At 39.4% G+C, this 14,500-nt stretch overlaps 1 protein-coding gene across 1 annotated transcript in view; it reads right to left on the reverse strand.

Annotated features, from left to right (window-relative positions):
• The window catches only part of CCNYL1 (cyclin Y like 1), a 33,091-nt gene that overhangs the window by 11,557 nt on the left and 7,034 nt on the right, over positions 1-14,500 (reverse strand). The window contains exons 2-6 of the mRNA XM_063400312.1: positions 8,923-8,997; positions 6,627-6,661; positions 4,859-4,959; positions 3,387-3,422; positions 2,604-2,655 (exon numbers count right to left, since the gene is read on the reverse strand). Coding sequence (XP_063256382.1) covers positions 2,604-2,655; positions 3,387-3,422; positions 4,859-4,959; positions 6,627-6,661; positions 8,923-8,997 — 299 coding nt within the window. The remainder of the gene's footprint in view (positions 1-2,603; positions 2,656-3,386; positions 3,423-4,858; positions 4,960-6,626; positions 6,662-8,922; positions 8,998-14,500) is intronic.

Raw genomic sequence — 14,500 nt, forward strand, 5'->3', positions numbered from 1 at the left:
ATTTACACTGTCTTCATAGGACTCATTCTTGAGAGACTCCAGAGAGACAACAAAGCTAATGAACAACTAGATATAACTCCAACACAGTGCTAAACTCTTTCTAAACACAAGGGAGAAGAAAAGCTCAGCAATAAACAGTCTGTAAAAGCAATCCTAAAGTAAGTGTTTGAGATATTTCTGATATTCAGCACTTTTTCTGGAGGGATGAAACTTCAAGAGCTCCAACTCTGCACGCTGGTTCTGCAAGACTGATCCTGAATAGATTTCTGTCCACAGTCCAAGTTAGACACACAGTATGGTCAGGACAGCAGCTAAGAACAGCACACCTGCTTGACACTCAGTGGTTGTAAGGTGAGCAAAGCAGCGTTTTCCTGTGGTTTTATGGTTTAAAATAGCCGGGGAGCTAAAGTCAAGTAAAGTCAAGTAAATGCAGAGGGAAGTTAACTTTGCCCTGTCCACACAGCTTTCTAATATCCCACTAACCACCAGAGGTAAGTTATCTCTGCAAGGGGCACAGGCAACATTAGGCATAGCACGAGCAGGAACACTCATCATTCCTGTGCCACACATGGTACAAAAGCACATCTGACAGTACATTTTTGCTGACTGGGTGTTCTGAGGTAACCCAAAGTGGTATTGCATTCCCCATCCATCTGTGCCCACAAACAGTCACAGTCTCTTTAGGACCCTGCTGCAGGAAGCTGGGGATGGGTGGGTGCTATCCCAGGTGCTTTTCAACTCAGCTCTGGAAGGCAGCTGGGCCCTGCTGCTGTGTGGTCTTGGCTTTGCTGGCTGCTTGGTCTTGCCTTAAGCACAGGCTTTGCCCTTTTTGGGTTCTATTTTTGGTGCTTTTTTTCTGGTCTCAGAGAGACTGTAGTTAGGGCTTTCTCATCCTGGGAAGGGTATTTCTGGCCTTTTGGGTCTCTCCTTCTTCCCACAGGGTGTGAGATTCAGCAGTTTGCTATTTAGCAGTTATTTACTGTTAGTTTTTGCCTGTTGCTGTTTTGTTTGTTAGTAAACTTATTTTCTCACTTACATCTACTTGTATTCATTACTTATTGGTGGAAAGGGATTCGTTGAACCTATACAGGGAAGCAACTTATTCCAGAGCGTTCTCCTTTTAAATTGTCTTAAACCAAGACACTGGAACTGAGAAAGGAAGCACCAAGACTGGTATTTGTGACTAAATCCATGATACCGGTACCTGGGTCCCATTAGGATCAGCAGAGCCTGGTGTGGACTCCTTGTGACTGCATCTTTAGAAGACAAGGTGTTCAGAGATTTCTTCCTGCTATAATTAACCTTTCTGAAGGAACAGTAGGTACCCAGGCAAAACACCATTGCTCTAGAAACTAACAAGCCGTGTGTGCCTTTCCCTCAGAAGTGTGACAGTCAGCCATAGCTCTATTTCTGTGTGCTGCAGTAAGACAGAAGAGACCTTTAAGTGTTCCCCAGAGGACACAATGATTTTCTTCTCATTAAGTAGCAGGTAGGCTGTCTGAAAGGATCAAAGGATGTCAGGTTGTTAAATAAAGAAATTCTCTGATCGAGTCCATCTTACATAAATAATTTTGAATGCAAAACAACAGATTCAGGCATTTAGAATAGTTTTGGTCCACACTTTTTGCTCTGAAGTACTACAGTCCATACAAGAAATCTTAGCTAATATAGCTCTTGTCCTGAAGTTCTTTTTATTTTAATTGAGTAAAGGGTTGTAGTTATTTATATTGTATTGTACAATTCCTAGTACAATGGGTCGTATTTAGGGATAAAACACAAACAAATATAAACATTAAATTGCTTATTAAAATCTGTTGGTTAACAAGCAAAAGCTGTGAAATAGGTTGTACTGCATTCACTCCGGTAAGTCCCAGAGCAAATTCAAATTTTAAAGCCACCCAATCTTTGCTAAATTAATTTCATATGAAAAACAAAGGAAGTGGTTCTGCAGGACAGGCATTAGGATAGGAGTGCTCAAACTGGATGTGAAAAGCACACACTCCACTCTTGAGCTTCCTGTGAGGTTTTGCAACTTTAGGAGTGTCTAGAAAGGTGTACCAGGACCAGTCACATTAAAATCACATCCTGAATGCTCCTTGCTGTTACTGCAAGCAGTCTTAAGTGTATTTGATTTAAAATATTGCCTTTACTGTTTTTTAAAGGCCAGACTCACTCTTGCTTACTTTGTGTCATGCTTCATGTATTACATTCTCCTGTCTGCAGTCATTTAAAAGGTTGGGCACATACCTACTAACCATGTCTTCCTAAAGAAACAGAAAACATTTCTAATAAAGCAGTATTAAAGAAGGGAAGACAAGAGACAGACAAGAAACTTTCAGACATGGAATACAAAAGAATTAGGCACATGCTTGTTTCTATTTATAGTCAAGGCATAAAAATCAAACATAGCTTGTAACATTTAGAAAGACTGGGCTCTGTTAATAATCTAGCTGATCTCAAAAGTCACTGTTTGCACCTTGTATTATATACAAAGAGACAATTTAAGATCAATTTGACTGTGGCCTGGTGCTAATACATTTTTATGACTTATATAAATCAAGATATTACTGATACACACGCAGAGGACAAAAAATTACACTTACTGTGAGAGGATGAGATTTTTCATCAAAAATATCCAGTGATCTGTCAGAATCTCTGCAAAACAAAAGTATCTGGTTTAGCAATAAGAGTTAATTGGTAATGCTATGCTCTACTAAAAATCATTGTTCATTAAAGAGGATCATGGGACATATTTTATAGTTCAGCTTTTCCTAGAATATGGTATGAAGCTACCTTGTATTTTTGCAAAGCATTTAATGATGAGTCCTTACAATTAAATATTTAAGATGCTAAACAATGAATAGCTTTCCATGCTCTTGTATTATGCTTACTGAAGTTCTCCCTCAAAATGTGAAACCACATGAAACTCATTAATAGCATTTACTTCAAAAAGTCAGCTGTAATTCAGAAGCATATGCTGGAACTAGCTGTAATGGCAGAGTGATTTGTACATGGACAGAGTATTCCTTCACCCATCAAAACTAATCTGTACCTCTGTATTCAGGAAAAGCTAAACAGAGTCCAAAAGCTGATTTGTGGTGAGAGAAGTGTGTTTTCCTCCCTCCCTGTTTTGGAGTTTTATGTGCCATTGGATGGGTGCATTACTGACCCTTCCACAGCTGCTCAAGAGAGGGTATAAAGAGAAAACAGATACAGCACAAAGTGCCAGATTTTTCACTTGAGTCTCATCAGCTGTCACTGAAGTGACCAAGACCATATTTGACTCTGTGATCTTGAGTTTCTTCCCAGTCTTAGTGATGCTATGATTTTATATCCCTGTCTCAAAAAGAAAGTCATTATGTTCAGCAAAGGAAGAGTTCACTCACCTGTTCTTTATATGGTAGAATATTGCTAAAGTTACACTAAAAAACAGAAAAGAAAAAAAGATTTAACAAAGCATATTCCATGTGCACTATTCCACTGTAAAAGCTGTCACTCAGTGCAAAATGTTACAGATCCATTTTGCAGTGACCTCCTCTCACATCCCCAAGTACTACACATCTCATTTCTGATGATTAACTGGACAGAAATTGGCCAAATCAAATCTGCCAGCCAAACTACTTTTAAATTCATTGTACAGATATTTGTGCAACAAAATACGTGTTAAGCAACATTTTCAACATATACCTTCATTTCCTGATTAGGTGATATGTAGTGAAAATGTGGACTATTCCCAACTAAAATGTAAGTTCTCCTTGATGTTACATATCTCATTGCAGAGATTCTGCATATGTTTTAACCCTGTCTGGTTGTCTAATCTAGGAACTGTCTAAAAAAGAGAATAATAAAGATGGTGTTATGCCAGCATAATCCAAGAAGTGGACAGGAACAGATTTCAGTCTCTGCTAAGTGAGGCAATAGGTTTCATACATTAACACTCATCTGCTGTGGCCAAATTTCAGATTCTTTACTCATGGTGATAGCAGGAGTGTTGCCATCACAGGAGCCTATCATGAAAAGTTCTGATCTGCTCTCAGCTGTACAGCACTTCAAAACAGCACAAGCACAGCCTTTTAGGTTTTTGTTTCTCTAGAAATGGAGAAGTGACATGCTGCATACTTTCATCTAAAACCAAATTTTAAAGTAACAAATGCACTTAGACATTTCCAAATTCTACAACACTATTAAATCAGTAAAGCCTTCTGGGACTCAATCTACTCAGCCTTCCTTTCCCCTCAGGCACAATAAAACTCTTCTCAGTTCTCAGCTGGTATCATCTATGCACTAAGTGACTTTCTGGTACCCAGAAAACCACCTCCAGCAGCCATTGACATTGGAGAACATAATTATCACCTACCTAAAACTACAAGTACGTGAAGAAAAGGCAGAAAGGCCAGAACTAAACCCCAAGTCTGCAACATGCTGGTTTTCCACAACTAGAGGGCAGACTAATATCACTGGAAAGGACCAAACACAGTCCTGTAACTTTTCCCGCAACTCCACACAAAATCCATTTCAAGTTTTCCCAGGTCAAGAATTTTGTGATTTGGCTTTGTGAACTGAACTTCCCACCTCAACACAAACCTTCAAACCCACACTGCTGACACACTTCTGCACTGCCTCACAATGAGAAGGACTTTGGAAAAGGACAGTCCATGAGCTCTGTCACTGAAACAAGGGCTCCCTCCAGCAGTCAGTGAGCCAAACCTCCACACCCATTCCGTGACCAACCTGCAGAAGCAGTGCTGTGCTTCTCATTCAAGGGTGCAGTTGGCTTTGGAACAGACAAGACCCCCAGAAAATCCCAAATAACCCTTACAAAGTCACTCAAGCCCTTGTTAATGACAAGGGTCCTTACCACTTTATTGTGCTTCTAAGGTTAGGTTGACTGACGGTGCTGTCATCTATAAATATTGTTGAGCATGAGCTGTATTTTTTCGTAAGCTGCCCAGGAGAAACCTTGCGGGGAAAAAAAGAAAGAAAAAAAGAAGAAAAGAACTGAAATACATTCAAGAAGAGAGATTCAGTAAGCTTTTGTTTAGCACACTGAATACTAGCTTTACACCTGAAGTGGTTACTGCACAGGTGGTGACTGTGGATGGTTGCTGCTGCAATGTAAGCTACCCTGTTGCCATCTAGTTCTTTTGTGTAAGACAGATTTATAAACATCCCTTGTAATACACAACATGATTTTAGATAATTTACAGCACATAAAGCTGAGCTCAAACAGCAAGTCCTGATTTTCTCAGTTCTCCCCCGTTCCATTCTTGTCAGTTTGTGTCCCAGTCTTCCCTCTCTGTGATGTACTCTATTAGATTTCCCTGTGACTCCATAATCACCATCTCCCTTCTTTTACATCCTATGCCTTTACAGTTTGTGGTTATCCAGTTTAACATCTGGGTTTTTGTCATGTTACAGTTTCAAAAAAAATAACCCTTTTGCTGACATGGCTCCCTTCACACATGTCCAGTTTAGCATCTGGAATCTGAAACAGAGTACTGTCTGTTACCCTGATTTTACTATTATTATTTAAAGCTAGCAATATGCTCCATCATCCATCCTCATCCTGTCCATTCTGTATCGTAAGAAATCTTCCAAGGCTACCTACCCAGGCTTCCCTGAGCATTTTCAGAGAATGCCTTGCACTAGAGATAGGACATATAATTGAGGGAGAAATTTTAATCAAGCATTTCAAGATTCATTCGTTTTCACCAGAATTTTTTAAAATGCCTTGTCTAAAACTTGGAAGTCTTCCATATGAAAATGTTGACACCCTTCAAAACTCAACTGCTGCCTGGGAATATCTCCCATTCCAGCTGAACTTTGCCAGCAAAAACACTCCAATCATGCTTCACCTTGGTACTGGCAGACCAAAGCTGGAATTGTAAAAAAAAAAAAAAAAGAGAGAAAAAAGATAAAATAATCACCCCCACTCCTTGCATAATCATGCAAAATAAGAGACTTGAAATACCATTATCTTACCAGTACTTTATCAGTAGACATTTTGATGTTTTTTAAGCTTTATGCTACTAACTTCCATTCTTACTTTTTACTAGTCAATTTTTTTTATCCACTTATTAGTGACGTTGCATCTTTTTTGTTTTGGCTGTTTTTTTGGTAAGTGAAGTGTCCAAACCAACTAATATTTGTGGAAAAAGCTCAGAGCATATTTTCAGATTTTAACAGTAATGGAGTATCACTTGTTTATCATACTGATGATATTTGTTCATTATTCTCTTTTCATACTGGATACACTTCTGAAAATACGTCCTGTAGCAATACCCCATCAGCAAGTCATTGAAGACTTGCCATTTTGGTTGAGAAATTAATGCAGTTTTATTTCTGTTTAAAAAAATAAAGACAGGTTGGCTTATATTTTTTTCTTTACTATTTTGAAATGCTTAAGACTGACAACAAAAAAAAAATTATTCTTTTGACATCCGCCATTCTATGCTTTGTGATATTGTGCCTGTTTATTGCTTAGAGACGGGCAAGGATAATTCAGTTTCACCTTTCTACAGAAGATTTGGAACATGTACAAAACTATATACCTAGAACTACTACAGTTGTTTCCTTGAATTTGTCCAATATCCTAGTATCACTTACACAGAATCCAGTTTACTTACATGGTTTATATGGTTACTCTTCCTCTTCTCTCGCACTAGAAAGAGGGAAAAAGAAGGTGAACTGAAAGGTTTCCCAATTTACACTCAATGAAGTCATTCTATTAACCTAGTTTCCTAAAGTATGGGAATATTAAGTTTCAAATTTTACTTTAAGTGTCTAGAAAAGTAGTTTGAGGAAAAAATACCAAGTTTTATCAAGCTAGTAAGCCACATACTCCTTCTGTCTACCCACATGTAAATTTAAGAACAACTACTTTCCTAAGGGGAAAAACATCTCAGCTTTGAAAAGATGCTGTGTAGCTTGAAAAACAGGATGATTTCAGCTAGTTCAAACAGACAATGCCCAATATCCTGCAGCAAACAGAAGCAGAACCAGCACACCCTGAGCCTGCAAAGGCACACGAGGAGGAAGGGAAGTGTCCAGCATTATTTATGTGTTCTCTCTCCTCCTACTAGACAGCAGCAGGTAAAAGGGTATTTCACTATATAAGATGCTGGCACAAGCTGTGCATATGATAAATATGATATATTTATCATATAACTGCAACCATGTCATTTGATCATTTTAAACTGTGTTACTCTTTCAGAAGAGACTGCAAGCTTCCACTTCCAGCTGTGACAGCAGCAATACAACAGCGTGTTAGGGAGAGCTGAGAGCTGCACACATGCATGAAGTACACAAATATGACCAGCATGGACAGGCACCTCTCCAAAGCTCTAACCTCAGATCATTACCACTCTTAGCAGGACACATTCTCTTACATATTTAGAAAAAATGACAATTGGAAAAGAGTATCCACATTTTTAAAATCTTTTTGCACAAATTTGAACTCGTAATCCTGATAACATCTCACTGAGAGAGAACTTATGGTTATTAATTCTACTAATTCCATGGAAGGTCAACTAAAGATGAACAAGGGAAATTAGAAAATAAATTATTCTGTCCAACTACTCCATAAAAATCAATTATTTTAATACAAACTTCAGAGAACAGTTTAATAGTTACTACCTCACATAGAGGAGCCTTTTTATACATGAACACAAGTCTACACAATTCAATATATTTCATTAGAAGAAAACCAAATGATGTTTAAAAGCAATACTACTCCCACCAAGCCTTCACATAGTTTGAACACTGTGTGCAGCAAGGCTGGCAGGCTGCACAGGGACTGTTCTCTGTCAGCATGTGAGCTGCACCTTCAGCACTGCTCATCAGAGGTGTCTGAAATGAGCAGCTCAGACCCTCTGCCTGTTTGAAGAATGACCTTAGAGGCTCCAAAAAAAGAGGGCTTTACATTTCCTTGGTGTCATCTCTTCTGGGGAGCCAGGCTAGCGCTTGTTCCCACTGCTCACAGATTCTGTGAGCACTGCAAAGTTGGTACAACTGACAGTTCTACCACTTGCCACAAGACTGAACAGCAGGACAGCAACTGACAGACCTGTCAAAAGAATTCTTTTCTGTGGCAAAGCTGTGCCAAGTTAAGACACACTGCAGCTTTCCATCAACACATCCAACCTCAAGTGCATCACTTTCTTAGCAAAACAGTGCTTCAAACAACAACCAACTATAAAAGAAACAAAAGCATTTAAAAATATTATTTTAAACTTTTTTTTAGTTGCAACTTCAAAATGTCCTGTTGTAACAATTTGCTTTTATTTGTGCAATATAGAAATGCCTCCACTTTTTAACAGCCTTTTGGAATGCACAAGCTATAGCAACTGTTTCAAAATTGAGTTATTATGTAAACACAGGATCCGCAAAGAAATTGAAAATTGAGTTATTATGTAAATACAGGATCTGTGAAGAAATTGAAAATCCCAATACATGTATATAACTAAAACCAGGACTGGAGAATATTTATCCTCTGAAACTATTCTAATAGTTTAAAACAATATATTCAAAAGCAACTGATATAGACTAACAGCTTAGGCTTATTATTTACTACAGTAAACTTACATTTTTAACTACAGGTTTTTAATTTTAAACAATTTTTGAAACTGTCCTTGGTCATAAAAAACCCACCATTGCCTGAAACTTGAATTACACTAATGAAGAGAGCCTTGCTCTCTCAGACTACTTGGATCTGCACTCTGAAATATGATACGTAAGCATTTTAAAGATCAAGTGATTTTCAGTGTTAAGTAAAATGGTCCACAAACACATTTCTATGTAAATACATAAACTGCTAATCTCTTTCCTTTGAAAGAATGGAGGCACTGTTCTTGAGCTGTTACTTTTGGTTATTTTTCCAATTTTTTCCTGTTTTTTGTTAAATTGGAAAAAACCTTAGCTTACCATCCGTTTGGGACTTGCTCAGGAAAATTGTGCTTGCTCTGGGATGATCAGATGGATTAGATTCCAAGGCTAAATCTGAAATAGGAAGGACAAAAAACAGGAGGTACCTTTAACAGAAGATGATAACTGCAACAATTCCCACCCAGCCTCAAAATGCTCTAGCACAGTGATGGGGACAAGATCAAACCCACATAGAATGGGCTGTCTCTCTGAAACAAGACCGTACTTTTGCCAAGATGAATCAAAATTTTACATTTTTCCCTCTGACAAAAAAAAACTGCACAGGGAGATCTCAAAAAACCCCATTTATCTTCAGAAGTCAATCTGTGCCCCTGCATGTTAGGGTTGCTGGGTGTGGGGCATGTGCTCAGTAGTGAGCAAAAAGCTACAACTTCAGAGAGAAAATAATTTAAAAAAATACTAAAACAACAAAAAAATATCACTGCTGATCTTTCTCTCTGTGGTCTTTCCCTCTATGCTTTATGGACCGAATACAGCAGGAAACAATCTCTGTGGTATTACAAAAGAACCTAATAAGTAACATTTACAGTGTTGATAAATATCAACACATGGAGCTTACACTATTCAGTTCTTTTGGAATTTCAGATAAAACCATGTAAAGCTAAAACAGAGTTACTGAAGAACAAAATGACTGCTGTAATCCTTTGCCACAACAGAGCAGTGATGGCATTAGAAGAGGATATATTACTCCCTCAGATTAAGACGGAAGTGATCACAAAAGTTTGTTGATGAAACTGTGATCATGATGAAATTCTGAGCTGCCTTAGCTTTGACAGAAGAAACAGCTGTTCAAGGAGGTCATGCTACAGACACAGTGACTTATGTGAACACACGAACAGAATAATCTAGGACTGTGATCCTCTAAGTCCTGGAAAGAACAATTTTGCACCCATTTACAGTTATTATTCTTATGCCATGCCAGCCACACAAGCACACACACTCATTGCACTTCTCAGTGTTCAAGGTGGGACACTAACATAGCTACCCCACCCCTGAAACACAAAGCCATCTAAGAATCACCATCAACCTTTAATTAAAAAAACCATAATCTTTTATGCACCCAACCAACAGAACTCTGACAACCACAAACTGCTGGGTGCTGAACTGTGTGAATGTTTGTGCTACTGCACCTCGCCACAACACAGCCACAGCCCCCATGTGTCAGCAAGGGAACAGAACTGCAAAAGTCCGTGAGTCCCCAGAACTTCTCATTCCAGATTCCCACTGGTGCTCAACACTGCTGTCCATGGTTTGCAGGTACTGGCCTTTACACACTGCTATCCTAGCCCAACTGTGTTGCCCTGGCACTGGTCCAGGATGTGGACCACTGTAATTTCGAATCTCTACTGTTTAAGTAATGTAGCCACCATATGTCTAGGAAGACCAAGACTGTTCAAAAGGGAATTCCCCGTCCTCTCAAAAAGACCAGAGTCAGCCATTAAAGCAGACCATCTTGTGAAGAGTTTAAAAGCTCACTTACAAACCCAGTTTTTCTATTGTTGCCTTACTGTGCTCATTCCCAGCACACAGAGAACAGATACCTGAATTTATTAATGTAGTTAAGTGTAAGAAGTCCTGTCTTAGATGCCCTAGAGTGGAATTTGCCTCCCAGCTCACACCTCAAGTACTTCTGATACAGTTGATTCTCTGAAAAAATAAAAAATCCAGTATGCAATAGGATGCCATACTGCCACATTTTAAGTACCATTTGTAACATCTTAACAAAATAGTTTGTTTAAACAATAACTTGTTTAAAATTTGTCCACAAGTCTGGCAAATTTCTGACACTGATTTAACAAAAACACTTTTAAGAGACAGTATACAGCTTCTAATGCTAGCACTGCATTAACAAACCCAACACAGTGATTCAGAAATGGAAGTATATTGCCAGCCTACAAGTAACTGAAGTATCATCAACAGGCCAAACAAGACTGCAATATGCAGACTTAAAATACAGATTATTATCAGTAAGTTATGATGTAAATGGAGCAAGCAACCCAGAACTTATTTATTTACTGTTCAGTAGCAACTTCTAGAATAACTAAGTCAGGCTAGAATGGACCTAGAGCTCTACAGTTCAACCTCTTGCTGAAAACAGAATCAGCTTTGGAAGAATGTGAGGCTGCTCAAGGCTTTGCCAAGCTGGAAACTTCCAATGGGGGTCCATACAGCCTAGATCACCTTTCCTTTCAGGGGGACTAATGCCTACAGGGCTGTGAGACTCACTATGGAATGGTAGAAAAGAGTCTGTAGGACTGTACAAGTCTTGAGCCACATTCAGGGAAAGTCAGCAAGGAAAACTGGGGAGGAAAAAGCACAGGAAAACTGAAGAAAAAGGGCTACTCAAGTCCGAAACTCCTAATACAGGACTCCACGTTTCTCCTTGCTGAGTTTCATCACGTTGGTGTTGGGCCCGTGCTGTTCAGGTCCCTCTGAACAAGCAGCCTCCAGCACACTGACCCTTGGCTGTCATCTGCAATTTGGGCATCCTCCATCACCTCCTCCAGGTCACTGATAAATGTTAAACAGGACAGATGCTTTTTTTCCCAGGGAAGAGACAGTACAGGGTAACACCCATCCTCCCTCACCTCATCAAAAAAAACAAAAAAAAAACAAAAAAACACTACTATCTTGACTTCTGTATGGTTTTGATTTACTTTGAAACCATGTGACTTGTTAATGCTCACTTCTTACATTGTTTCTGCCTCTTGTGCTCTGCCAGTCCCTATATCCATGCCTCTTACATGTTAGAAATCAGGTCTAGGACTGAAAGCACAATGAATATAACCAGCTTTCATCCCAGACAAGAAGGGTCTGCAATGCCTTCTCATTCCAGACAAGGAGATCCACAGCATTGCTGCATGCACTGAATGACAAATTTGCCAAGGCCCCATGAGCCAACCCCCTGAACCAAGCAGACCCACACGTTTAAGGGGAGGAACAGAACTGAAAGGATCATAAACTTCCCTGACTCCAGTTCATGATGGCTCTGCCACACACAAGGAACCTTCTGCTGGACGACACCAGGTGTATCAGCACCCACAGCACATTAAATCCACAACACACATTATACAGCCAGAGCTAAGGTAATAACGAAGTCCATGACACAACACACAGCTCCCAGTACAAAATCCCACCAGAAATGGTCAAGACCAAGCTGGGTGAAAAGCAGATGGGTTTGTTATTCCAGGATAACATGGCATGAGCAGAGACAGTGTACCTGCTTTGGTCTAGCAAGGGAGTGCAAAGAAAGATGCATTTAATAGACCACCTCCCTGTAGCTTTCCTCCTATCAGCTGCCAGAGAATTTTAACCATCCCGCCTGTGCCGTTTTCCCTGGACAATGCTTTTTTCTAAGCAGTGGAAAAAGTAGCCATGTGATTTGCTTGTCCTGAACTGGCAGTGTGGCTCACAAAATACCAAAAAGCAACAGCAATACAGCTGATGAGGGAAACATCAGGAAGGAAGCAGATAAGGGCATGAGCAGAGGTAAAATGTAATGGGAAACACCAAAAGAAAAGGCAGAGGAAGACACAAATCTGTCGGCAAACAATTTGACTCACAACCAAGCATAACTCCTGAAACTCCATCCTGGTGGCACTTATGAGTCCAAAGCCAAGATAGCAGCCCTGAAGGCAAGGGTAAACCTTGAGCAGGAGCTGCATCGGAAGTTGTATGACAGAAAACTCAAGCTTCACAGACAGCTAACAGAAAAAGAAACCATGTATGCCACAGGATAAACAGCAATAATAGGAATTAAAACATGCAGAAACAAGAAATGAGGGGAACAACAGGATGATATTAAAAGCAAGAAAACAGCTCCAAAACGTTTTTGTTCTAGAGGCTATTAACTCAATAGAAATCAACACACTTTCTATCAGACCCCCACACTTAGTGATAAAGAGGTGAGAAGGGAAGATTCCCACCAGAAATTAGGTCAATGAGGGCAGGACAATAATGCAGCTACACAAGGGCTCTTCACCTGTTTGAGAACAGTGTGTTAACAACAACCTTCCTCCTTATTTCTCTGCACCTCTCAGTGCCATTTAGTCATGTGTACTACCAAGCTTGTCAGATCAGTCCTGCCTCCAAGTGGAGCAGAGAGAAGCCTGAACTTGCTTCCCTCTGCCACTGCTCCCCCTTTGAGGAATCCCTCACAGCTCACTTGCACTTCAGACAATCTCAGCCACCTCTGCTGCTGCTGTGCACACACAGACCCCACAGGGCAGACCACATCAATTTTAAAAGCAATCCTCTGCCCTAGCTCAAGATCTTACATCCTTTCCACAACACAAAATCCACATGAAGACTTTACTTTTATCCATGCCATGTACGAATGTGTGTAGGTTTTCGGAATTTATAATGCTAGCTCCTTATCTATGGATTACACACTTCCAGGGGTGACTTCTAATTATTACAGATGCATTTTACACATTGCATCGTGCTACATGTATTATCCTGTGAATAAAGCTGACAGTCAAGGATGTCACTAAGTAGCAGCCCTTTGATAATTTCACTACTTCAGAACAATAAACTATTGCATTTCCTTTAACAGTTTTAGCCCCATCCTTTGCTTTATTAGACAGCAGTAACATTTTGATACAGCACATATTTAAAGCATTAAATGATACAATAATCTCTTTGCTGTAAATTGCATTTTGTCACTAGCTCAATGCCTTACTAGCTGTGACTAATGCTTGAATTTCTCTTATGCTGTAAAGATGCGAGCCACTTAACACTCCCAATAAAGATGTAAAAATCATAACAAATTAGATGAGCAAGTCTGCCAATCCATTTCAGAAAGTCTGTTATTCCTAACAATAATTTCACATAAAATTATTTCTCCTTCAAATTATGTTACTCTAATTATCTTTCCAAAACCTTTTAGGAAAGTTACAACTCTGGTTTCTAAATTTAACCTGCTTTGTTTACTTGTCCCAACCACTCCAAATGCACCAGGGAGCCCAACATGCATAGGTTGCTTTCCATTTGCATCTCTCATTGTTGAAAGATTGTTAAAAGACTATTCCTAAATATTGTGAATTTACACAATAGACACAGATGGGATGTTTTAAAGCTATTTAAAAGGTGTCAGTTAATCTTTACAGCACTACTATAGAAACAGTAATATTACCAATACTCAGCACATACCTAAGTACACACTGATGTTTTGGAAGATGCAGAAATTACTTCAATATACAAGCAGCTCTCATCATTAGAAAGGCATTATTTGTTTTTTACACCACACTCCAGAGTTGGGCTGGAGAAACTGACACAGTAAACATTTCAAATTTTCTAGTAAAATCAGAATTTTGAAAGCAAAAGTGCAGAATATATATTAAATACTGGAGACTACCCAGGGTTCAAGTAATTCATTAATTTCTGTCGCTTAAAAAATCAATAGCATATTACTATGTGTTCTTTCATTTCTCAAAGTGCAGGAGGATCCACACCACGCTCTACAGCCTCCACAGGACATCCCAACATGATCCTGTTGCACCCTGTTCACAGCCCCTGCTGGGGAAACAGTGCCAAGAGATCTGCTCCACACAACACA

Source organism: Prinia subflava, chromosome 6 (assembly GCF_021018805.1).
Source record: "Prinia subflava isolate CZ2003 ecotype Zambia chromosome 6, Cam_Psub_1.2, whole genome shotgun sequence".
NCBI lineage: Eukaryota > Metazoa > Chordata > Aves > Passeriformes > Cisticolidae > Prinia > Prinia subflava.